At 31.8% G+C, this 26,725-nt stretch overlaps 4 protein-coding genes across 6 annotated transcripts; 3 read left to right on the top strand and 1 right to left on the bottom strand.

The window, feature by feature from the left end:
- Positions 1–3,326: 3,326 nt before the first annotated feature.
- LOC130801882 (SPX domain-containing protein 4-like) lies at positions 3,327–7,593 on the top strand. 2 transcript variants are annotated; one of them, XM_057665818.1, is made up of 4 exons: positions 3,365–3,911; positions 5,877–6,039; positions 6,115–6,156; positions 6,678–7,579. In XM_057665818.1, the coding sequence occupies exons 1-4, from the start codon at positions 3,549–3,551 to the stop codon at positions 7,142–7,144; spliced, it is 1,035 nt and encodes a 344-aa protein (XP_057521801.1). In that variant the 5' UTR covers positions 3,365–3,548; the 3' UTR covers positions 7,145–7,579. The 2 variants fall into 2 exon arrangements, with proteins under 2 accessions (XP_057521802.1, XP_057521801.1); XM_057665819.1 differs by lacking the exon at positions 6,115–6,156 and having other exon boundaries at positions 3,327–3,911; positions 6,678–7,593.
- Positions 7,594–7,858: 265 nt separating this feature from the next.
- LOC130800990 (transmembrane emp24 domain-containing protein p24delta11-like) lies at positions 7,859–12,528 on the top strand. The gene is given in 5 exon segments (XM_057664735.1): positions 7,859–7,873; positions 8,223–8,250; positions 8,253–8,428; positions 11,983–12,059; positions 12,384–12,528. Coding segments are annotated over 5 exon segments (441 nt in total).
- Positions 12,529–15,981: 3,453 nt separating this feature from the next.
- On the top strand, positions 15,982–17,782 carry LOC130801894 (protein BASIC PENTACYSTEINE2-like). The gene is made up of 2 exons (XM_057665833.1): positions 15,982–16,117; positions 16,567–17,782. The coding sequence occupies exon 2, from the start codon at positions 16,576–16,578 to the stop codon at positions 17,431–17,433; it is 858 nt and encodes a 285-aa protein (XP_057521816.1). The 5' UTR covers positions 15,982–16,117; positions 16,567–16,575; the 3' UTR covers positions 17,434–17,782.
- Positions 17,783–21,013: 3,231 nt separating this feature from the next.
- On the bottom strand, positions 21,014–22,848 carry LOC130801893 (protein BASIC PENTACYSTEINE2-like). 2 transcript variants are annotated; one of them, XM_057665832.1, is made up of 2 exons: positions 22,717–22,848; positions 21,014–22,264 (listed from the first exon to the last, which is right to left on the bottom strand). In XM_057665832.1, the coding sequence occupies exon 2, from the start codon at positions 22,253–22,255 to the stop codon at positions 21,398–21,400; it is 858 nt and encodes a 285-aa protein (XP_057521815.1). In that variant the 5' UTR covers positions 22,256–22,264; positions 22,717–22,848; the 3' UTR covers positions 21,014–21,397. The 2 variants fall into 2 exon arrangements, with proteins under 2 accessions (XP_057521815.1, XP_057521814.1); XM_057665831.1 differs by having other exon boundaries at positions 21,014–22,368; positions 22,717–22,839.
- Between the last annotated feature and the right edge of the window lie 3,877 nt (positions 22,849–26,725).

Raw genomic sequence — 26,725 nt, 5'->3', positions numbered from 1 at the left:
AAGATCTTCTAAAGTACTGTCTCCATGATAATCATTTTTTTTCGAATTATAGGGTAGGTTGATGAAACAGAAAATTGAGTTTAGGACTTTATTTGGAAAAATAATACTTCTTTCGTTTCTCTTGTTTTCTGTTTTGGAAAAGAAAAATTTTAATTTAATTTTTAAAGTTTATATTGAAGATAAAATATGTTCATGTGGAATTTAGTTAGATTCATTTGGATGCAAAGTTTTTTTAATATATAATTTTTACAATTTTTATACTAGATATATCAAAGCTTAAAATTTGCTTTAAAATACGTGAAAAGTAAAGTAGACAAATAAAAAAGAATGAAGCGAGTATTTATTTGCTAATTAAGATTAGATTTAATTCTCAATTTGGTATATTTCTTATTTTTGCTTGTCTTTAACAAATGTTATATTTTCATTTGGATGTAGTTCACATTAATTTTTTTATTTTCATTCAAATATTTTTTTTAATATCTTTTGTTCAATTTAAATTTATCTTATTTTCTCGACAAATCATTGCATTTTAAAGATAATTCATTTGCCATAGTATAGCAAATTGAAAGAGAGGATTAGTGATGAGCATGAGTCAGATAAGGGTACGGTCTAGCTAGATCTAGATCTCGATTTTATGTTTTAGTTGGACCTACTTTGAAATTGGATATATAAGGTGAAAAATTAGGACTATAACTTGAATTTATAGAGTCTAATAGGTTTAGTGTTGAATCTGAATCCAAAATAAATTTTTATTTTCCACAAACAATATAATTAAATATCAAATTAATAAAGATGATTGCAGAATAAAACACCTTCATATAATTATATTATATAAGAAGTGGCAAATCTACGAAAAAATAAATGATATGATTAATAAAAAATTTTAAAAAATAAAGGCTAATTGGTAAAATTAAGGTCTCAAGAGGTTTCTACCATCGAAACCACTTGGCCAAGTATGCAATTAAAATGTTTATTTGCCGATGCTTAATCGAGGTAACATATAGATTATAGATTGATTATACATTAATTTGTGGTACTATTTTCCACAAAACAAACGTTATCAAAAGGTTAAAAAAACCTGCAAAAAAATGTAGGTTGTTAACTACTTGTGTTGAGAATCCATCCCCTACAACTTTAGCAAGACATACTCATTGGAAAAACTGATTTGATCAACTAAATTTATTAACTGATTATTTAATAGTGTAGTTAATAGCTGATAGATGAAAGCTTTATTTGCATAAAAAGAAAGACATATAAAGGCATAAAAAAATTTACAACTAAATCTATATTCACCCTTAATAAAATTAACATTAATTTAATCTAAGCATTCAATCTAATTCGAATGAAAAGATTTTCAGCCTAATTATTTATACAATCTACATCTACATTAGATAGTTTAGTATACACTTGTAAACCCACCACAGTTTCCCATTTCACACATTTTATAATCTCCATGTTGATCTCCTTCTTTCTTCATCTTAAATTTTTCTTTTTTCAATGCTATATTTGAATAATAATTTTAGCAAAAAAAAAAGGAAAGGAAAGAACGGGAAGAAAAAGATAGGGAAGAGAGGTAAAAGAGAATTAATTCTTGTTTGTTTAGGAAGGAAGAAAAAAAAAGAAAAGAAAAAGAGATGTAAGTTTTCTCTTCAAATCTTTTCAACTTTAAAAATATATGCTTTAGTTATCAATCTAATTCCTTCAAATCTCATCTCTCCGAATCTTTTTCCTCTTATTTTATTATAGAATAATGAATTTTTCATCTCTTCAAATTCCTACCCTTTATTTTCCTTCATTTCCTTTCATCCAAACGCACCTGAATAAATCATTATTTTCTTCTCAATTTAGAGTTTCTCAATTATTTTCATCAAAATTCTAGGTTTACATATTATATGCAATGTGACAATGCTATTAACCGACAAGACGACAACATTTCTAATGACTACATCTTCATTTCAGATTTCAACTTGTTTGCCCCACCTAATAAAGTTAATTCATATAATAAGTTAAAGTTATGCAACTAACTCTTTTATCAAACGCCCAATTGTTTAAGCAATCTTTACTTGGTTCTATGTTAAAGATATATGATATATAATACTATGAACTGACAACATTGCTACTATCTACATATTATCATGTCAATTCAAATAACAAAAAAAACTAAGTCTCAAAACACACAATTCAACAAATAAATTCTTGATTTATTTTTAAGTTTTAAAATAAACAAACAAGTTTAGTACATTGACGAAAATATTATCATGTGAATGAATGAACAATATTTGAATACTAACCATTAAATATTTTATGTATCAAATGATTCAACAAAGACTTACTCTGACTTTCATAACACCATTATTCGCAGATTATATTATATTAAGATTTTCTTTATGGTTCAATGTTATAAGATTTTTATGGTTCAATCTCAAAAACTTACTCTTTAAGAGAATTGATTACTACTTAATATTTAGTAATAAATTTCACGCAGGTGGCCTGTGCTATGTTTTTGTAGCAAATAATACTTTTATCAATATTTTTGTTTTTTCTTTTTGTTAAATATTCATAGGTTTCCTACTCAAAATTTTAAACTTTTTTTCTTATAAAATTAAAATCAATTACATGTTACTTTTTATTTTATGTTTAATTGATATATTAATTATATATCTGACATACAATAGTTTTTTTTATAAATTAATTTATTTATTATAAAAAACACCTACAAATTTAATCATTTGATTATTTTAAAAAAATATGTTAAAGAAAAAACCCCTCAAATTTCCTAGCAAACAGAAGGCTAATTTCTCATATCTTTACAAGGGATTTATACATATTAGAGGCAAAAAGCTTTTTTATAATTTCATTAAAAAAATTAACAACTCAATAAATAAAAAAAAGGAAAATTACCTATAATAATTCAACCTTTTTCATGATTTTCCTATGATAATATAACCTATTGATTAACAATGAATAATCTCAATTTAAGCGGAATTTGCTAAGAGTAAACCCAATGATTGGATGACTTGTTATAATAAGTTTTAATTCTGTTAAAAAAAGATAATTTAAAATAAAATGTCAAAAAAATATAAAAAATGTCTTAATTTTTTTCTGATTTTTTTATTCTTCAGAATTTTTTATGTAAATTTTCAAAATTTTTCTATAATTTTACATTAATTTTCAAATTATTTTTTTGATAAATTATCTACTATAGTAAGTCATTTAGTTATCCAAATTTACTCTAGATAAATACTCTAAAATTAGATTATTCATCATCACTCAATACATAAAATTATTATTATTGAAAAAGCTTAAAAAAATTCAAGGATTCCAACGCATACATAAATCATAGGCTGATCTCACCCTACATCTCATAATCTCATGCGATGCATATCATTGTTTATTCTTAATATCTGATTCTATATTCTCTCTCGATTGTAAGTTGTGAGTTGTGCCCCCTCCTTTCCTTCTCAGCCAGAAAAAAGATCTTAAAAAACAGTAAAGAATAAATCTTGCTCAACCCAAGAAGCTCCACTGAAACTGATTCCTGTAAGGCCATGAAATTTGGTAAGGAATTTCGGATTTATTTAGAGGATTCCTTACCAGAATGGAGAGACAAATTCTTGTGCTACAAACCCTTGAAAAAGCTTCTTAAACGTTTCCCCAACAACCCAATTTCTGTTCTTCATTTTAACACTCAAATTCAACACCCAACCCAGGATCTAAATCAACAGATTAATGGGGATTCTTCTGGATGTGAGCCCAGTGGCAGTGGGATTGGAAATCAGAGTGGGCCCAGTGAGAGATTCATGTCATTGGATGAGTTTCAAGATTGGTTTGTAAGGCTTCTTAATAATGAACTTGATAAGTTGAATGATTTTTATGTTGAGAAAGAAGAAGATTTCATCATCCGATTTCAGGTTCTTTACCCTTTTTTCTATCTCTATTTTTTTGAAATTCTGTTTCATGGGTTATTGTATTTGTCTAGGAATCTTTATATTATAGTAGTATATTTTTTGTTTGGATTTGAAAATAATGTACTTTTGACATTAGAATTCCAATGAACTTAGTCTTAGTTGAATGTTTATGAAGCTTGATTGTTAGTGGCTATGAATATGATTAGCATTAGATTATGATTTGGGAATCCTCTTAATACCATATTATTTTTTGGAATCAGTGAACCTTATCAAGTATGTATGCAAGTCTACACTTATTATTCGTAGGATCGTGGGTTTGTGGCTGAAGCCTATAAGTGTGCTGCGGGTGTATCCAGTGGGTCCACGGGGTGATTAGGTGACGAATTGTCACGGCTTAACTATATGAAGTGGATTCTAAGCTTCTCAATAATGACGGCAACGCAAGGTGTTGTTCACCATCCCAACATCCTATTGCACACAAATCCGACGAGGATTAGCCATCAAACTTATATGTTAATTCGCTTTTTTTTTTAAAAAAATTTTAATTTGAGATCATATGTGACAATAATGTAGACATGATTAACCCATGTACTTGAGTCTTTTAAGTAGTATCGCTCCATCTCTTTAAATTTACTTACAAGACTAAATTTAAAGTTCATACACTCAGTTGTATGGGGATACCTTTTCCTTAAAGAAGAGTAACAAATTATTTATCAGTAAGGGGCCCATTTAGGTTTTTTACCTTCTTTTAGGTTGAAGTCAATTAATCTTATCATAATCCAGGACAATAACAGTGATGAAGTGTCACAGATAATATGCAAAGGGGAAGGTAAACGGCAACGCCAATACTAGATTAAATTTCTCTTAAAAAGTGAGGTAAATGTTCAGATTTTGTAAATGCACTCATGCAGCTGATGTCACTAGTACTGTTCACTATGTTACTCGAACTTTTTATTTCTCTTCACGTATCCGATCCTTAATGCTCGGATATTGGTATGAGACTTACGCTTCATTTTAGTTGTAAAATTGAATATTTAGACGTATCCGGTTCTTGAACACATACCAGTATCCGACATTGGTAAATTCCGAATCATCCTTTTTCCTTTAGCTCTTCTTATATGCCCTTAGCTCAAATTCTAGGAAACAAGTTACTCCATTTTGTCGGTTTGACTTGTGAAGGGGAAAAGGTATTTACAATTACAACGAGTTTCAATAAATTGTAAGAAGAATGATTAATAAAGTTGCGAATTTGAATCATGACTATGAGGGCCAATCAGTTATGTTAAGTCAAGTTTAGTTTACACAAGTCAAATTTAGGTGAAACCAAGATTCCAATTGTTTCGGTTGCAATCCTCGTATTGGTCATGAAACAGATTTTGCGCTCGGTGTAGATGGTTTTGTGGTTGTCTCAGTCATCGATAATCAATATGGGTGTTTGATGGCCCGGATAAGGGTCAGGCCGGGTTGGATAAAGGTCCTTAAAACTTAATATGGTCTTTACATGGGCCAGGCTTTCATAGCATATCTCGGCCCAATCCAGCTCATTTTTATTACTAAAATTATTTTTAATCCCAATTTATCAATTTATAACAAACAAAAATTATCATTTATAATAATTAAATTGAAAAAATACTAATAATCCCCACTGACATTGTTATTTATAATATTTAAATTATCCATTAATTATGCTATTTACAAGGCCCATTTCTGACCCTTATGCCCTTTTATAGCCCGTTTAATTTTAATTACAGTAGAGCCCGTTTTTATTCCGACCTATTTTCGGCTGGCCTTTACGAAGCCCTCCTAAAAACAGGCCGAATATGAGCTTAAAATGGGGGTCCGACCCATTAAACACCTCTAGTCATCGATAATTTAGTCGTGACAAACTCAAAAACCTTTATGTTCACGCGCCATTTGGTGATGCAGACGATATTTGTAATATACAATTGTTGCTTATTTTAACTGCAGGAACTAAAAGAAAGAATTGTAAGGGTAAGGGAGAACAGAACGGAAGGAGTTACAGCATCTGAAACCGAATTTAGCGAAGAGATGATGGAAATCCGCAAAGAATTCGTCACCATACACGGGGAAATGGTGCTTCTCAAAAACTATAGTTCCCTCAACTTTGCAGGTACATTGGCTATATCTCTTGTTTACCTCAAAGTTCCTTAATATTTCATTCATAAGGCACTGCCGCTGATCATAGGGAACCGCTGCTTCCTGAAATTACAGCTCCTAAGTTGTACAGGTACTGTCGTTTCGTGTCTCTCTTATGCTGTTGATATTTTGCAAACTAATTCAGTGCCTTAACAGAGGTCGGGCTCTGAAAGCCTGGCCTGCCCCAATCCAGCCCATTTTTATTACCAAAAAAAAATTTTTAATCCCCATTTATCAATTCATAACAATTAAATTAGCATTTATAATAATTAAATTGAAAAAATATTAATAATCCCTATTGACATTGTCATTTATAATATTTAAATTATCCATTAATTATACTATTTATAAATGTCCATTTCCGACCTTTATTGAGTCCTGTAAAGCCCGTTTCATTTTAATTATAGTAGAGCTCAATTTGAGCCCGACCTTTACAAAGTCCTTCAAAAAACGTGCTGAATAAGGGCTCAAAATGGGGGCCAGGCCTATAGAACACCCTTAGTTGCGTCCTTTGGTTTTTCAGCCAATCTCCTGAGAGACTGTCTCTCAGGCCCAGTCCATTAAAGAGAGCATCTCTCATAAGAATTTGTTTTGATTTTTTTGAATTGACAGGACTAGTTAAGATACTGAAGAAGTACGACAAGAGAACCGGAGGATTATTGCGACTTCCTTTCACACAACTTGCAGCGCATCAGCCCTTTTTTACGACAGAACCTCTTACAAGATTAGTCCGGGAATGTGAGGCTAATCTCGAGCTTCTCTTCCCATTGGAGGAGGAAGTCACGGAATCTACATCTGCTCATAGGGATCAAAATCGAACCAATATTCCCCCGGATGCATCATCATTAGAGGACACGACCCATGATATATACCGGAGCACTCTATCTGCTATCAGAACCATACAAGGGCTTCGGACAAGTTCAACGTATAATCCTCTATCGCTTGCTGTTACGTTTAGAGACCAAGACGATGAAGGTAATGGTGCTGTGACGGCTGAGAACTCTCCGGCAAACTGTAACCATGCACAGGTGCCCTTGGAAAATGAAGACACCATTGACCAAGACGGTCATTCATCCTAGTACTCCTCCATGATTGTATGAAACTTGCATCATTTGCAGCTTCATTTACGCGCTAACAACTTGTGCAGCGGATGCTCAGGCAGTTGGAGCTCGTATTGCATTCAATACAACACAAAATTGGCGTTTGGGTAAAAACCAAAATGTTAATTTGCGTTTTTACGTTTACGCAACATCATAAACACTAGCCAGCAAACTGATCCCGTTGGAGTAGTGGTTCTCAGGCCTCAGCACTCACCAGCATATCAAAGATGTAGAAATTTTTGTTTATGTTTTTTTTTTTTTTATTTTACAAAATTATCTAGTTTTAAACTAATTAATACCATGTTATTAACATCTGATTAACTGTTAGAATTTGGTTTCAATAGTATATTACTTAATAATTAATAAAAGCACTATAGTAATATTGTCGAAAATTATGAGTTGACTTAATGATAAAAGATTTTTCTTTTTAGTTTAACCCGGCAGAAAGATTAATTTTGCTTTTTGACTACAAGAAATTATTTTTATGTCCCACCTAATCATTTAATACTCTTTCGATTCTATGATTGTAACTTATAGCATGCATTTGTTATTTTTATTTTTATTATTGAATTTATAAGTCAAAATTTTCGATTATGGATAATACTACAATGAAAAAAGCATATGGATTAAAATTTAACAAAATGGTGTAGATCATATTTAATTCATCATAAACCATCCCAACACCCCTCAAATATGTCGCATATAGAAGTAATCAATTAGGGTAGGAAGACCATTTTTTTCAAACCTACCATTTATATTTGTCGATCGATCGACCGGCTCGGATACCATGTTAAACTAGGCTGGACTTATTGTGAATATATCAGTATATTATCGGGGAAGCTCGAGGTGCACACACTTTATAAGTCAAGGAGATATCATTCCAAAACCATATGGCAATGGGAGAAAGGGCTTCAATGACGACTGTTCAATGATGACTGTGCACACTTATCAATGTGGGATAAATTATGCCAACAGAAACGATTAAGATGATGGAATATTATTGTTGTTATTGTATAATTATGTATGTTGCAAATAAAAAGAAGAAAATAATTTACAGGTGACATCGCCAAAAGGGAAAAATGAGCATGGGATGTAGTAGAATCAGGCACATTTGCATTTACAGCAACAGAATCAGGAGACTATAAGACATGTTTTTGGGCACCTTACCATAACCCACCAACCAAAATCTCTATTGATTTTGATTGGAAAACTGGGGTGGATGCTAGGGATTGGTATAACGTCGCTCGTAAAGGACAAACTGATGTTAGTTTCTTCCTTTCATTTTCTTTTTGGGTGCATCTTTGTTCTCATCTTTATTTCTTTTTGATAAGGCTCTGGTCTTCTTGTTTGTCGATGTCTGTCGAGGAATCAACTCGATCAAAAGATTAAACTGATGGTTGAAGTCCCGTTATATAAAACACCCTCTCACACGAGAACTTATAGGGCTAGAAGTGTGGATGCAACACAGGTTCTCCTCATACCTGGAGCTTAATATTCCACTTTAAATAAGGGGTGGTTGAGATTAGAACTCGTGACTTCTTGTTATGCTAGCTTCTAATACCATGTCTAATAACCAGCTCAACCAAAAGTTTAAACTGATAGTTGAGGTCACATAATATATTATATACTTTAAAAATGCCTACATAAGAAACACACGTTATGTAGTTAGGGATCCTCAAACAAATTTGTAGGATCGATGACTTTTTGAGCTGTTCTTGTAAAAGACCGTCTCTCGGCGAGACGAGCTCAACATAAGAAGCTCATATACTAATACTTTCTATTAGTTTGACTTTTTTATTTATATATTGGGTGAAATCGTCTCATACAAGAATTTGTGTGACTTTTTTTGTTTTATACTTCCTTCGATTTCTGTAGCAACTATTGTTTATTAACTGATCTTATTTGGTATATATTTCTCCATATATAATGTAAAACATAGTCAAATGGGATCTTGTTTGATTCGTCTTAATGCATATTTTCATAATATTAACTTTTTAGAATTTTTTATCATATGAAATCATGTATTGGATAGCGTGAAAAATAGAAGTGTAACAACTTTTAAAAACCAGAGGAAGTAATATATTGTACTTGCTCCGTTATTAAATGATTGCTACAATACGACTATTAGTATTATTCATGTTTCAAACGTATTTTATGAGTATATTTGTTGGAGTATAATACAGGCAAAATTATAAGAAACTACCTAATTTATATGTCCTTTTTAAAAAAATTATCTTATGTAAACTTTTTTTTCAAAAAACTACCAAATATAATACAAATATTTGCAAATGACTGCCAGAGTGTCACGTGATTAATTAAAACACTCTTTCTTCTTCAATGAGTTTCGATTTTTCAGAAACTTTCTTTCAGAAAAATGGAAGGTGACTTATGCCTCCTCTTGTTCTTGAATTCTTCATCAACTTATCATTTTGATTCATATCTTGCCTTTTTTCTAATTACAATCTGGTATACTGGTCTTTTACTTTTGTGTTATCATAAAAAGCTTTAACTTTTGTATAAAGATTGTATTTTTATGGGTGTTTTGTTCATTTTAATCAAATCGCATATTGTATATTTGGTTGATCATTGATCTGATACTCACCATTAAGGATCTGATGTTTCTATTTTGACCCATAATTCTCTTGCTTATATAAAACTTTAATGGTTGACATCATATATTACATGGGTTTTTCTTCATTTAGATGATGCTTACTAATTTTGCTTTGTTTTTGTTTACATTATAACCAATATGTGATTGAATTCTAGTATTAGATGTTTTGACTTGTTTAAGAACACTAAATTTACTCAATTATTCAAAAATACTTCAATTCTAGTATTATTTTTCGCCATTTATTTCAATTTTTCTAACTTTTCAACCTGTTCGAAAGAGTTATCACCTGGACCAAGCAAGAGCCCTTTAGGTAGTGGTGGTAGTGGACTTAGTAGAGTTAACAGCTTCCTCAATGGGTATCCGCAGAGTTACAATTCCGGCTTTATTGGGAGACATGGAGTCAAAGTTTCTGAAAAATTGAAGCTCATTGAAGGAGTGTTTTAATTAGTCACGTGACACTCACATGTTGGTCAAAGGGTAAAGGTAACAGTCAACAAACAATAATCGTTAACAGGTAGTCATTTGCAAACATTTGTATTATATTAGGTAATTTTTTGCAAAAAAATTTACATAAGTTAATTTTTTAAAAAAAGGCATATAGATTAGGTAGTTTCTTATAATTTTGCCTATAATATAACATATTTTAAGATCTCAACCATCAGTTTAGACTTTTGATTGAAATAACTCCTCAATTGTTTAGTGGGATTTTATTTGAATCGTCTAATCATCGTTATATTAACTATTTATAATTGTTAGAGCAAGAGCTCAATCTACCAAATGTGATGGTATTGTGAGCAACACAAGAGAGCCTTCAATGTGTAACGATGATGGTGCAATGAAGAACATGAGTGTGGAGCACCAAAGGAGCATTGGAATATGCCTTGAATGAAGCAAGGCTCAAAGGGAGGACTTGCTCGAGTGAGGCAGCAGCTAAACAAGATCAGAAGTAGTGGAAGACCCGCTCGACTGGTTGAGCAGGCTGGCTCGGTCGAGCGGGATACAGGGCCGAATTATGTGAATATTCTATTTCGTGGGCTGTTTTACTTGGGCATTTAGGGCTTTATCCTAGAGCTTTTAATATGTTGAGGGACTATATAAAGGGGTCTTAGAACATCATTGGAAGCATGAGGTGAGACAAATACACTAGAGAAGCTAGGGCATTGGCCATTAGAGTGTTTTCTTTGTATTAGTGCCATTTGTGGAGTTTCACATTAAAGGTGAAACCTTTATGGGTTAAGAGTGAGTTCTTGATTATTGTAAGTTGAGTCATTAGTGTAATTGAGATTATATTAATAATAAGATACTTTATTTGAGGGGGAAGTATCCATAGATACCTTATAAACACATTATTATTGCTTGTTTGTTGTGTCCCTTGTTTATCCTTTGTTTTTCACTCAACTTCTATTCATAATTCTACCATTGTTGGGTCCGAATAATTCTTCTTTCAATAATTTTTAGTTATGTAATGAAACAAAAAAAAACATTAAATTGGGTTTAAAAAAATTAAATTTAGAAACTATAATGAAACGAAGCCATTCAAGATATGAACTTATGAAATGTCAATAAGCCTCTGGTTCGGTGTGTTTGATTTGATGGAATACATTATTCGTGAAAATAGGTTTTTTTAATTTGAAAATTGTCTTCCAATAAATGACTTTTTTTTGCTTGGTTTAATTGAAAATTATCATCAAAAGAATAAGGAGAAATGATTATGATAGGAATAAGAGAGTAGACTAGAAAAAATTAGGCTCTTTTCAGCTAAAACTTTTTTTTTATGTTATTTACTGATTAAAGATGAATTTTATTGATTGTAATTGATTTTTATCGATTGATACTTTTGTTACTGATTGAAATTGATTTTTGTTGATTGTAATTAATTTTAGTTATAAATTATTAGTGAGTTGTACTAATTAAAATTGATTTTTACCAATTGCAATTGAATTTTGCTTATTGCAACATAATTGTGATTAATTTTTACCGATTAAACTTATTTTTATTATCACTTATTTTTTTAGGTGAATTTAATAACACCTTAGTTTACTTCCAACTTTATTTAAAAGTTGTCAAACCATAAATTAATATTTGGAAAGTAATTTTTTTTTATTTTCTGTAATTAATTACCTTAAGATTGTATTTAAGAACATGTATAATATACAATCCAAGTGAGTAAGTGTTTGTGATGCTAACCTTTTTCTATTGTTGTTAGTTGTTGGATACGGAGCTAAGACGATTATTTGACACTGTAAAATCGATTCATGAAGAGATGTTTTACCTACGCGAAAGGTGAAAATATTGTTGAGCTTTTAAGAATATATTGTCTCTGAACCTTTGAGTTTTTATCATATAACTTATATACAATCCAAGTGGATGAGGCGAAGCGTTGGCGTCTATTTTGCTTTTATCGTCTACAAAATTAGTTTCGCCTATTTTTACCATTGCCCGATCCAATTTTTCCAAATTAGCGATAAAAGGGCAAGGCCATGTGCCTTCGTCCTTTCCCCTTTTATTTTTAATATAGTGCAAATTTAAAGAAAAAGAAAAGTACTTCATTTTTAACCTTAGGTTGTAGTTTTACATGAAAAATATTAATGTTTTTGGTGTTTACAGAAAAGAAGAAATGCAAGTATTGAATAATTCAACAAAATCAAAGATGACAGTGTTTAGTATGGTTTCAATAATTCTAGTTATGTCTGTAGCACTACTGCAAATCTACCATCTTAAAGCCTATTTCCAAAGGAAGAAGCTTCTTTAACTCATTTTATCTTTTGATCAAATGTATCAGACTTTGCTCTTTATTACTTGCTTTGAAACCCTTTCCATTGCTTCTCAATTTTGGTTGTTCCATAAACTAGTGTTTATTTTATGGTCATTTGGTTGATTTCGGATTATGTATTTTGAGTCGGTTTACAATCGAATTTTGTGTTCATTTTGGTTTTGATATAAGTGTAAATATATTTTTAAAGTAGGGTCAAATCATATTTGATTATATGATCGGGTAAATGTCGAATCATCAACTCTATTTAGAATACATGTAGGTGACTTAATTGTACTCAATTAGTTTGAAGATAATAAATACTTTCTATGTCCCTTTGAAATAGCACCAATTGACTCAAAAAGCTCTCACAATTTGAGTTAAATGGTGCTATCTCAAAGAGACAAAAAGAGTAGTTAGCTCAAAGCTTTAAGAAATGTATTAGAGGTACCATTTATTATTTTTCTGTAAAAGTAAAATGGCTAAAATACCCTCCATATAAAGACATAAATAACCATCATTGAACCTATTAGAGCTAGTTTCCTCCCGTTCTTCCTCAATTTCGTTAGATTGGATATTTCGACCGCAAAGCTTGAAGATTTCTTAGAGCATGTAATATACCGTTGAAAATCTCTTGAAGTCTAATTTCCTGCCCAGTTAATCTTGCATATACGATCTAGGTAACAAAAGTTATGATTAAAATAGTGAACACACGTCAAATTGCATCTTAAAGACTTCACATTATGAAAAGTTTTTAGTCCTTTTCCGTAGCTTTTTTGCCAAACTCCTTTTGTAGCTCCTTTTTTCCAAAGATCTTCGAACTCCCTATTTAATTTTATTTTACACTTTTTTCCTTAAACCTATAATAGTAGTAGTTTTTTGCACAATTCTACCCCAAAATCATCATATAATTAAGAAATTAAATCTAAGATAAATAAAATCCCTTGAACTCAATTTTTACTCATTTAATCTTATAATATGACTAAATGCTTTTAAAAACCACCAAAATAAGTATGAAAATAGACCAAATAGGTGGTCAAAAACGCACATCCAGCAACTATATATATGGAACAAATTGCAAACATACTTTTTTCGAATTTCATAGATATTGAAATTCACTATACTTCAATGTTGATTGGCAAACTACCACTTTTCGATTCTCATTAATTTATCTTTTATTATACTTCAATGTTAAAAATTATTATAGAGATTCTTATATCCAATTTAACGAGTAGTATTTAAAGTTTTACGTAGCTTTTTAGTATTTTAGGTAGTTATTGAAAAACTAGATTTTTAGATAATCTGATTGGTGTTTGTGGACTAACTATAGAGGAACAATGATTGACATTCTATTATCTATATTTGTTGAAATACATACTCGATTATACAACGTAAAATTCACGCTTTAAGGGCATGATATTCTACTTTTGATAATTCATATTATAATGTGCATGTGATCTTGGATTAGATGTTAAAAAAAAGTTTCTTAAAATTCCATTAGTTACATCAAAAATCCTACAAGTATATCCTACTCATATAATAGTAACAAATAACAAGTAACACCTAACAGGTGACATAAGTAAGATTTTTTAGTTTTAACACAAAAAGAAAACTAAAATTGTTTTATTTTTTAATCCAAATCCAAAATATTATTTTTAGAATTGAATAAAACTAAACCAAATCATATTACATCTCATGAAACCAATCCAAATCGAAAGAACTTATTTGTAACCTTTGGTAAGGGAAAATTTACTAAAAAGATAATTGTTTGCAAATTTTAGCATGAAATATTAGCTTGAAAATTACTCAAAAGAAAACTACACTTTTTAATTCTGAATCAAATTAATAATCTATTTTAATTTTCAATTCAAATTTTCACTAAACATCTAAAACCCTTCAATTATTTCTAACATCTTCAATTATTTCTATTCCTAATAAAATTCTAGGAGATATTGTTTTTAAGAGAACGACGTACACAAATATTAACAAAATGAAAAACTGAGTATTTTAGTAATAGCATCATATTAGATAAGTGATTATAAATCTAAAGGTAGAAAAGAGATACAAATTTCGTGTCGGTCTAGTAGGGTGCCTATTTTTGTGATGTACATGACAATTTGTTTTGTCTTGAGCTTTTTCTTGTAAGTAAAAAAAAAATTATTAAAAAAAAAAAGATATAAGTTTAAATTTTAATGGGGTTTACAAGTGAGATCATGATTGAAAATAACAATGGATCGAACCATAACTAAACACAAATTATCAAAGGCAATGATTTTACGATAAGACCATTTCTATTGAGTTTGCCTAATATACATTTAGTGATCACAAGTTATTAGCTAGTCTCTTGAGATATCTTAACTTTGAGAGACGTATCTCAAGTCCAGCTCATTAAAGATTAATGCCTACTTATTGTATTCTTAATGCCTACTTATATTATCCTTAATGCTTACTAATCGTATCTTTCATGCCTACTTTTAATATTTTAAATGTCTACTTACATTATTCTTAATGCCTACTTACAATGTTTTAAAAAATATATAATGGGTCAGCCCAATTAAAGATGGTCTCTCATAAGAATTTGTGATAAGTTATAACCTCAAAGTGATCACTTGAAAATTTGTATTGATCACTTTTTAAAATCTTAAAGTGAACACTATAATTTTAAAGTGATCACTTATTGTTAGATTAGAGAATATGCTTATCATAATAGTGCTACTCTTGTGAGAAACTATTTCTCAGCGAAAAACTATTCCTAAGGCGATATTATCATAATATTTATATATCAGCTACTCTTGTGAGAGTCCGTCTCTCAGAAATACGACCTAACATGAAGCCCATATTATAATTTCGTCTTTAAATTGTATTAATTGGGCTATTTAGTCTATATATGTAATGCATCTTTCGGAAAGACCGTCTCTCACAACAATTTGTGTTATATTTATCAGCCTGTATTATATGAGATTGTCTCACGGTGAGGCGACCTTAAAACAAGAAGTCCATAAGCTAAAAATTTCTATTATTGGGCTATTTAAGCCAAATATTAGGCCTGCCTCAAAGTGAAACCGTCTGATACAAAAATTTGTGTATATTTATTAAGTGTATTATATAACCCATATGTAGTATGGATGTGTATTGATGAGATCGTATTATACAACAAATTATGCTAGTACTTTCTCTATTTCAATTTACTTACAACGTTTGTTTTTTCGAGCAGTCCAATGTATTAATTCAATCCTTAATTTCTCTAATTATGTTTAATAGAAAATTATAAAAATTTGATATTAAAAATCCATTTAATGAAAAAAAATAAGATTTCACTTAATTATATTTTAATCTATAAATTAAAAACTAATTACAAATTAAAAGTTATAAATAAATAATATTATTTTTTTTATATTGTTCATTAATTTAAAACGGATTAATTATATTGAATCAAATCAGAGAGAACTATTCGATTAAAAAATTTTGGCCCATTTATTACCCAAAATTTCCTCTCTCTCCTCTCTCCTCTCTCCTCCCTTTCCTTTTCTCTCTCCTCTCCCCCATCGGAAGAAAGAACCCTAACCCGGCAATTCCCCGTTCATCCTCAGTAAGTATCCTCTTTTCCTTCCTTGTGTCTCTTCTCTTCCTTATCTGTTTTCCTGTCTCTTTTTTTATTTCCTTAATTGATAGTGGATCTGTTATCCATTTAAGATCTGAACTGTTTTTTTTTTCATAGACATTTGAGATCTCGCATTAAATATTTTAAAATTATGTTCATCGTAATGTAGATTCATATAAATTGTCATTATTGATTTTCTTGTCTAAATAACAATTTGGAAATGAGAGTTTCTTAAATTTTCTGCTTTGATTTGACTTCTGCCGGTTAATGTTTCATTTCTTTTGCTATGAATTTGATCCAATCGAGTTGAAATTTTGCATGTTGTGTTTATAGGATATCTAATGGAGAACGTTATGTGGCACCACAACGGATTGAAGTTTGTGATTTCATCTCTGATTAACTAGTTTATCTCTTTTTTGTTTGAATTTTTAACTTAGTTTTCTACAATGGACGACGGTGATGGTTTTCGTAACGACAGTTTCCGTAACTGGGGGTATTATGATACACCCATCAAGTCTCTTAACTTGCATTTGGGTGGTGGAGATCGGAAACCATTAATCGGAAGCCGTGATTCTGCCTTGATTCCGAATTCGAATTTTCATCCAAGGGATTATGTGATTCCAAATTACCACCAGGTTGATTATCACTTGAGGGATGCTTGTTTTTTTAGAGACAATAGTAATAAATTCTTTAATATCTTGCCAACTAGTCATAGTTATGCTGTTCCTACTGAGCCTGCCCCGACCCATCATCAGGGTCATCCTATGCAAATGATACGACAACTCGAACCCTCGAATGAGGAAAGGATGGTTCAAGCTGAACCGTCTAATGTTGAAATGAATGATGGTCCGTTGAAAAAAAGATCAGCTGGGAAAGCTGAAAAACCGCCTAAAACTAAGAAACCGAAGAAAGCCCCTAGTGGTTCAAAGGACGGAGGAAGTGGTTCTACCCAACGAGCGAAGTCTGCGAAGAAAACTACTGAGGTTGTGATAAATGGAATTGATATGGACATTTCTACTATTCCCATACCGGTTTGTTCTTGCACTGGGGCGCCTCAACAATGTTATCGCTGGGGTTCTGGTGGGTGGCAGTCGGCTTGCTGTACAACTGTGATGTCAGTGTACCCCTTACCAATGAGTACTAAACGACGTGGGGCTAGGATAGCTGGGAGAAAGATGAGTTTGGGGGCTTTCAAGAAGGTGTTGGAAAAGTTGGCAGCCGAAGGTTATAACTTCTCTAACCCAATTGATTTGAGGACTCATTGGGCTAAACACGGTACGAATAAGTTTGTCACGATCAGGTAGATGTACACATCAGATTCTACAATTGGCTTCGATTTTCCTCCGGCCTGCTTCTCATGTACATTAGTATGTCACTTGAAAGTGGGGCTCGTTAAAATCGGTTTGTAGTCCTTGAATTATCTTCTTTTTCCCAAGTTACATGTTCTTTAAACTCTACATTTTGCGGATCAAAAATTTGTTGTTTCATCCTCATTTCTGCTTGTAGTTAAGGGAATCTCACTAATGTATGGCTGCCTGGTTAGCAAATAGTGGATGAGTTTTCATTTATTTCTTCCTTAGAGCTTAAGATTTATAGTTGACTATCTCATGTTAACAGATAACTCTCTTTGTTATAAAGGCTAATTTCTGCTGACCAGTGAATTGAATGATAAACCTTTTTGTTTGTCATATCAAGTTCCTAGCGTGTATGCCATTGTGCCATCATAATCTTCAGTCCAAAGCTCTCTGAACGTTCTATCATTTGTGGTTTCTCGAACGCATTTGCAGACATGTGAATGTGCATTGCGGATTTGTGGTGTTCATTTTGGATTTAGTAGTTGGGCTTAAAAGGGTCTAAGTCATTGTTAACCTAGACCGCTTCTCTCATTTTATGTCTTTTCCGGTGCCGGAATTTAGGAATGTCTTTGGTTTTGCCTTATCTTTCTTAATTGAAATTGTTTTGTTGATCTATTCAGTTGTGGTTGGGTTGTTCTGTGCCTTGCTGGTAACGAATATGAGCAGTTATGGCATGTGACTCGATGGGAGTTTTTCAAAATGTATGCCTTCATGTGCTTGGAAACTGAGCTGGAGGTTCTGCCTTGATTAGTCATTTGGTGGACTATTGGGGCCTGTTTCTTCAATTCCTAATCCTAGCTTTATAATGAAGGCATAGGTAGGTTTGCTTGAATCTGCGTTTTACCGTCTCCAATTTACGCAAATTGTTCCATTTAGTTTTTGCATTATATTAATGCACTCATTAAATGCTAAATATTTCTTATTGTGTATAATATAATAATTTGATATTATCAAAATTTACATTGAGATGAATCATAGAAAATCTTACTTTACTATATTTTGACATTTAAATTAAGAATAAAATGGAATAATGAAGAGTGCCAAAAAATTAAATGAAATACTTTGTATTTGAGGGAGTATTACAACTTTTTATAATCCCGTTTAAAATCACTCTCTTTTTGTTTGAGCTAGTCTTACCTTTTTGTCTCGATAAAGTAATTTTAAAAAAGTTATTATGGTTAATTTGACAATATCTTACTTCTTCTGTTTTTAAATTTTTTATTTAATTTTTTTAAATTTTAATGTAAATTTTAAAATTTAATAATTTTAATTGTGAGTTTTTAAAAATTTTAAACAATTGATATTTACAAAGTATATATTAAGACGAATTTAATAAGATTTCACATAAATATGTTGTTTTTTATAAATCGATAAGAAATCATAGTTAAAATTTGACACTAAAATTAGTAAATCCAATTTGAATAGAGCATATGAAAACAAAGGATCTACAAGATAGAGGGGGAGGAAAAAATGTTTTTTGGCTTTTTGGTGACTTACTCCTACATTAAAGTAGGATATGAAAGCCTAAACCTTTTATTCAAAATTTTGCTGTTTCGGTTTCTCATTTTGTTTATTAAGAGCAAGATCTTGTCTTTACTTTAGGGAAAATCATGTTGCCTTAGCCCCAAAATTTAATTTTAATTAGGATTGCTTTCTTTAAATTCGGCACTTTATGTAACTAATCTTGTTTTTCCGTTTGCTTTAATTTCGCACACTCGGTTGTACAAGTGTTTACAATCGGATACCTAGTATTTCGGGTACCTAAAAAGTCATATGTTCGGTTAGTCGGAACCTATTTTAACTGTTCGTGTCTCAAAAATCGGGTTGGGGCTCTATGTACCCGATTTTATTAGTTAATAAAGTGTTTACAAAGAAAACCGGGTACACGGAGTCCCAACCCGATTTTATTTGTAGCACAAACAAAAAGATACTATTATATATGTAAGAATATTAAGGACAAAAACTGATCATACGCACACAACACAAAGCGTAAGAAGAAGAGGAACGAAACATAAACTTTTAATACAATTTCTTATAATTACATTTTTTGAAGTGTTTTAATACTATTACTTGATTTTACTATTACTTGTTTATAAAAAATAGGGAAAAATACACTTATATAGAAAACCAAACAAAACAAACTATTCTAAAAGAAGTTTGTTCTGTTACTACACTAGTTGACCCCAGTACAACAGACACTAAATTGCCGTAATATGGTCACACACCATCTGATTTTACACCTACGTCACCTTTGGTTACTACACTAGACAGTGAAACACCGAGTTCTTATATCACCTTTGATTGCTACAAATAAACCACCTTTCACACCACATATCAAGAATGAAAGTGCTTCTAACGCGACTTTCTAAGATGCGACATAATTTCAAAAACTACAGATAATTAAATTGCAAATCTTGAAACTGAATATAGTTGTCTTTTTAAAAATCTACTTAGAAACTAATTGTGAACACTTTTGACCAACCAGTTCTAGCACTAAAATTGTTGTATTTTGGCTACTTAGTGTAGCAACATTAATGCTTTTTGGCTACTTAGCGTAGTAATAATATATGTGTATTATGTAGTAATAATATATGTGTATAATGTAGTAATAATATATGTGTATTATGTATTAGATTACACTTTTAACATTTCTTCGAAGGGTTACCGACGCACCGAGACAAATAGTTGAAGAAAACTGCCTCAATAGTCCAACAAATAACTAATCAAAGAAAAATTTCCAGCTCAATTTCCAAGCACATGAAGGCATACATTTTGAAATACTCCCATCGAGTCACATGCCATAACTGCTCATGTTCATTACCAGCAAGGCACAACCCAACCACAACTGAATAGATCAACAGGCATATGCATAACCCAAACCAAGCACAGACCTCAACAAAACAACTTCAGTTAAGAAAGATAAGGCAAAACCAATGACACTCCTAAATTCCGGCACCGGAAAAGACATAAAATGAGAGAATCGGTCTAGGTTAACAAAGTTTTGCAATTATAGGTAAAACCATGAAATGAAATGATCAAGAAGCCATCTTCCAATCTAAACACCAAAACAAAGCTGCTTGATACTATTTTGATGTTCAAAGATAACCAAATAAAGCAAAGCAAGCACATCTCATGTGAAATTTCATCCCAAGACATTTCCCTAACATGTACATACACTGAATAATCCAAAAACCTTCCTACTGGTTAGTTATTCTAACTAATATTAACACAGTTTAACAAGGATGAAAAGGAACATAAGTTCACTCACAGCACAATGTAAGGGATGAAGCCCAAGGATATGAGGAAAACATATGACCAAAAATCATTCACAATGACTTAGACCCTTTTAAGCCCAACTACTAAATCCAAAATGAACACCACAAATCCGCAATGCACATTCACATGTCTGCAAATGCGTTCGAGAAACCACAAATGATAGAACGTTCAGAGAGCTTTGGACTGAAGATTGAGTGTTAGAAGTAAATATAAAGAATGATGGCACAATGGCATACACGCTAGAAACTTGATATGACAAACAAAAAGGTTTATCATTCAATTCACTGGTCAGCAGAAATTAGCCTTTATAACAAAGAGTGTTATCTGTTAACATGAGACTGTCAACTATAAATCTTAAGCTCTAAGGAAGAAATAAATGAAAACTCATCCACTATTTGCTAACCACGCAGCCATACATTAGTGAGATTCCCTTAACTACAACCAGAAATGAGGATGAAACAACAAATTTTTGATCCGCAAAATGTAGAGTTTAAAGAACATGTAACTTGAGAAAAAGAAGATAATTCAAGGACTACAAACCGATTTTAACGAGCCCCAGTTTCAAGTGACATACTAATGTACATGAGAAGCAGGCCGGAGGAAAATCGAAGCCAATTGTAGAATCTGATGTGTACATCTACCTGATCGTGACAAACTTATTCGTACCGTGTTTAGCCCAATGAGTCCTCAAATCAATTGGGTTAGAGAAGTTATAACCTTCGGCTGCCAACTTTTCCAACACCTTCTTGAAAGCCCCCAAACTCATCTTTCTCCCAGCTATCCTAGCCCCACGTCGTTTAGTACTCATTGGTAAGGGGTACACTGACATCACAGTTGTACAGCAAGCCGACTGCCACCCACCAGAACCCCAGCGATAACATTGTTGAGGCGCCCCAGTGCAAGAACAAACCGGTATGGGAATAGTAGAAATGTCCATATCAATTCCATTTATCACAACCTCAGTAGTTTTCTTCGCAGACTTCGCTCGTTGGGTAGAACCACTTCCTCCGTCCTTTGAACCACTAGGGGCTTTCTTCGGTTTCTTAGTTTTAGGCGGTTTTTCAGCTTTCCCAGCTGATCTTTTTTTCAACGGACCATCATTCATCTCAACATTAGACGGTTCAGCTTGAACCATCCTTTCCTCATTCGAGGGTTCGAGTTGTCGTATCATTTGCATAGGATGACCCTGATGATGGGTCGGGGCAGGCTCAGTAGGAACAGCATAACTATGACTAGTTGGCAAGATATTAAAGAATTTATTACTATTGTCTCTAAAAAAACAAGCATCCCTCAAGTGATAATCAACCTGGTGGTAATTTGGAATCACATAATCCCTTGGATGAAAATTCGAATTCGGAATCAAGGCAGAATCACGGCTTCCGATTAATGGTTTCCGATCTCCACCACCCAAATGCAAGTTAAGAGACTTGATGGGTGTGTCATAATACCCCCAGTTACGGAAACTGTCGTTACGAAAACCATCACCGTCGTCCATTGTAGAAAACTAAGTTAAAAATTCAAACAAAAAAGAGATAAACTAGTTAATCAGAGATGAAATCACAAACTTCAATCCGTTGTGGTGCCACATAACGTTCTCCATTAGATATCCTATAAACACAACATGCAAAATTTCAACTCGATTGGATCAAATTCATAGCAAAAGAAATGAAACATTAACCGGCAGAAGTCAAATCAAAGCACAAAAATTTAAGAAACTCTCATTTCCAAATTGTTATTTAGACAAGAAAATCAATAATGACAATTTGTATGAATCTACATTATGATGAACATAATTTTAAAATATTTATAGCGAGATCTCATATGTCTATGAAAAGAAAAACAGTTCAGATCTTAAATGGATAACAGATCCACTATCAATTAAGGAAATAAAAAAAAAGCGACAGGAAAACAGATAAGGAAGAGAAGAGACACAAGGAAGGAAAAGGGGATACTTACTAAGGACGAACGGGGAATTGCCGGGTTTAGGGTTCTTTCTTCGGATGGGGAGTGAGAGAAAGAAGAGAGAGAAGAAAAGGGAGGACAGAGGAGAGAGAAAAATTTTGGGGTATTAAGCGGGCCGAACTTTATTAATCGTATAGTCCTCTCTGATCACAAATTCTTGCGTCTCTAATTTGATCAGCTCCTTATCATATTTTAGTTTAATTATGTTTTAATGTGTTGGGTTAGAGACGTCCCTCAAGAAAACTGTTGTTGTATGATTTGGTTCCATATCCTAACATAATTTGCTATATGATACGATCTCATCAAAAGACACACATATTACATATAGGTTATATAACACATCTAATAAATATTACAAAAATATAGGCTCCTTATTAGAGATAGTCTCAGTGAAAGATTATCTCTCACAATAGTAGCCCTAATATTTAAAAAGTGATCAATTGAAATTTTAAGTGATCACTTTGAGGTTATAACTTATAAGTGATCATTAAATGTACATTAAGCAAACACAATAGAAATGGTCTTACCGTGAAATTGTTCCAGTTGATAATTTGGGTTTGATCATAGTTTGATCCATTGTTATTTTTAAACATGATCTCACTTGTACAACCCATTGAAAATTAAATTTTATCTCTACTTTTTTGGTAATAAAATTTTATTACTTACCAAGAAAAAGCCAAATGCAAATGTCTAGCACACAAAAAATTGGACACCCTAACTAGACTGGCACGATATTTGTATCTCTTTTCTTTTGTCAAATTTATAATTACTTATCTGATATGGTCCGACTGCTAAAATAATCAATTTTTCATTTTGATAATATTTGTGTACGTTATTACCTCCAAAATAACATCTCTGAGAATCTGATTAAGGATAAAAATAGCTAAAGATGTCGAATTCATGATTTAGACCACTGATACTTATCCTTGTGCTAGTATCTAGTTGCTTTTTACACGCTAATTATTGTATTTATTTACTCAACATGCTTTTTCTAATGTTTCAACCCTAGTGTTTGCTAATGTTGTTATATGCAGGTAGTTTGGCTCATGAGGACATAATGTCACTCATATTTCTCTCTATGCAGGGATCTCACTATTTGGGGTTAAACTTGACCACACTTCTGTGCCCTCTCTCTAGAAAGGGTAAGAATATTAAATTGTCCGTCACATTTTCCTGCTCGAATTCCGTTTCTTAGAGGAATATTGGGCTGATAACTTTGACTATAATTGGGATGTAAAAAAGAATTGTATGGGACATGCAGATAAGAGCTTAAATATTGGGAGCTTGAACCCTTGATGAAAGTAATTGTGAGAGTAGTCGACACTAGACGTGTAAGACAATAAGTTCTTGCATTGATGGTTGTGAAGTTTGAATCAATAACCATAGGACGATGATATCAAATATTGATATCTTGTTACCATGCTAATAAGGGTCTTGGATGTTTGCTAAAAATTAGTGTTGAAAATTAAAACAGATAATTTATTTGATTCAAATTGTAAAAAATAATGAATTAGTTTTCTTCTGAGTAAACAAATTTTAAAAAATGGAACTCAAAATAAATTGAATTTGGTTAAATAAAAAGAAGTGAAAATCGAAAAGTGTAGTTTTCTTTTGAATAAACAATCATTTTTAGTAAATTTCTAGCTAATATTCAATGCTAAAATTTGTAAACAATTGTCCTTTTAGTAAATTTTCCCTTACCAAAGGTTACAAATAAGTTCTTTTGATTTGGGTTGGTTTCATGGGATGTAATATGATTTGGTTTAGTTTTAGTCGGTTCTAAAAATAATTTTTTTGATTTGGATTGGACAATAAAACAAATTTAGTTTTCTTTTGTGTTAAAACTAAAAAATCTAACTTACACCTTTAATTGTCACCTATTAGGTGTTACTTGTTAGTTGTCTCTATTATATGAGTAGGATATACTTGTAGGATTTTTGATGTGATTAATGAAACTTTAAGAAGCATTTTCTTAACATCTAACCCAAAATCACATGCACATTATAATACTCCCTCCTATTCTATTTAAAGAGTCTCATTTGATTTTTTACGGATTTTAAGGTGGGTCAAAATGGAACCCTATGGGTAGGAGAAAGTGTAATATTATGGGTTTTTAGTGCAATGATTAGGAGGTTAATGATTCCCTCCAATTTTAAGGTACTTGTGTACTTTTACAAATGGTGAATACTTTTCACCTCCAAAAGTCTTTATTTTTTTTCAAGTCACCACCAGAATTACATAGTTTGGGTACTTAACCGAAAATACATGTCCTACAATACATTAATTTATCGAAATTACATAATTAGTCCGACTAATAAGGAAAATTACATAGATCGACTACTTAATCTCGGATAGCCTTCTCAATTCTTCAACATCTTCGGTGTAGTTGCAGTCTTTACTGATCATGTGGGTGCGGATTTTTTTTCGATCATTGACTTCAGATATTTCACATTACTAAAAAATCGATGCATTAATATTTTCATAAATTGCCACGGAATTGTAAACAACCAAATTTTCATTTTGAAAAAAATTCATCACAATAGCATCTCATTTTGTTTCAAAAGCCAAAATTAGATGTTCAAAAAAATAGAAACAACAAATTGACACCAATAAACAAAGATACAGCAGCCACAGAAATAAGAAAACAAAAACACAGGCGCCAAATTCAAGTACAGGCCCCAAAACAAATCAGAAACCAAACAAATTGGCGCCATTAATGAAAATCAGAAACCAAATCAGAATCCAACTTAATGAAATTGCCATTGAAATCCATAATGTCGAAATTTCAGCCAAAAATCAAATGTTGGCGCCATTAAAAGAATGTGATCATAACATTCCGACAAAATTCAGAACAACTTCAATAAATACCAACAAAACATACTCATTAATTACACAACCACTTTAACATGGCTCTCTCAAAAAATCTAAGCACCCAACAAAGAGCTCAAATAATGCAAAAACTATTGTCCTCATTAAACTAAAAGGGAAAATCGGTGCAATGTACAATTAATGCACTTGCAACAGAATTTGAAGTGTGTAGGAAAAAAATTACGAGATTATGGATAGAAGTTCAAAAGCAAATGCTAAATAATAACACAATCATCAACCTCAACAGCAAGAGGGTTGGGAGACAAACACCAAACAAGATTCAATTTGATGAAGAAAAATTCAAGTCCATCAAATTTGAATAAAATGCACTCAACACTTAGTTGCAAAGAAAATGGAGGTATCAGTCCACGGTTTATAGGTGGAAGAAGAACAAAGTGATTAGAAAGCACACAAATGCAATCAAACCAATATTGAATGAAAACAACAAACTACACATGTTAAGTTTTGCATTATCTAAGTGTCAATATGATGAACAAAATGATTCTTTCAAGTTTAAGCCACATACTAACATTGTTTATATTGATGAAAAGCATTTCTATCTAACTCGGGAAACACAGACTTACTACCTAACTACAGGTGAAGTAGAACCACATAGGGAATGTCAATCCAAAAGATTCATCCCAAAAATAATATTCATGTGCACTGTTGCAAATCCAATGTTTTTTAACTAATGGAGGGATATGGCCTTTTATTACTCAAAAGTCTGCCAAAAGGAGCTCAAAGAACAAAATGACAGGGGAATTGGAGACCAAGCCAATACAATCAATAACCAAAGAGCATATGAGAGCAATGTTAATAATTAATGTACTACCCACCATTAGAGCTAAGTGGCCACATGGATTGTCAAAGCACATTTTCATTCAAAAAGATATTGCAAAGCCACACATAGCACACAATGACAGAGAGTTTATGGAGGAGGCAATGAACGATGTTTTTTATATACAACTTGTACAACAACCACCAAATTCTCTTAACATGAATGTACTATACCTAGGGTTTTTTTAGATTAATTCAGGTTTTGCAATATCAGAAAGTAGCCTACAATGTAGCACAATTACTAAGGGCCGTGAATAATGCATTTGACAATTTAAGTCCTCAATGTTTAACATTTGTG

This window comes from Amaranthus tricolor, chromosome 15 (assembly GCF_026212465.1).
Source record: "Amaranthus tricolor cultivar Red isolate AtriRed21 chromosome 15, ASM2621246v1, whole genome shotgun sequence".
NCBI lineage: Eukaryota > Viridiplantae > Streptophyta > Magnoliopsida > Caryophyllales > Amaranthaceae > Amaranthus > Amaranthus tricolor.
Note: the sequence above shows the minus strand (reverse complement) of the source record. Positions and strands in the feature narration are given on the sequence as shown.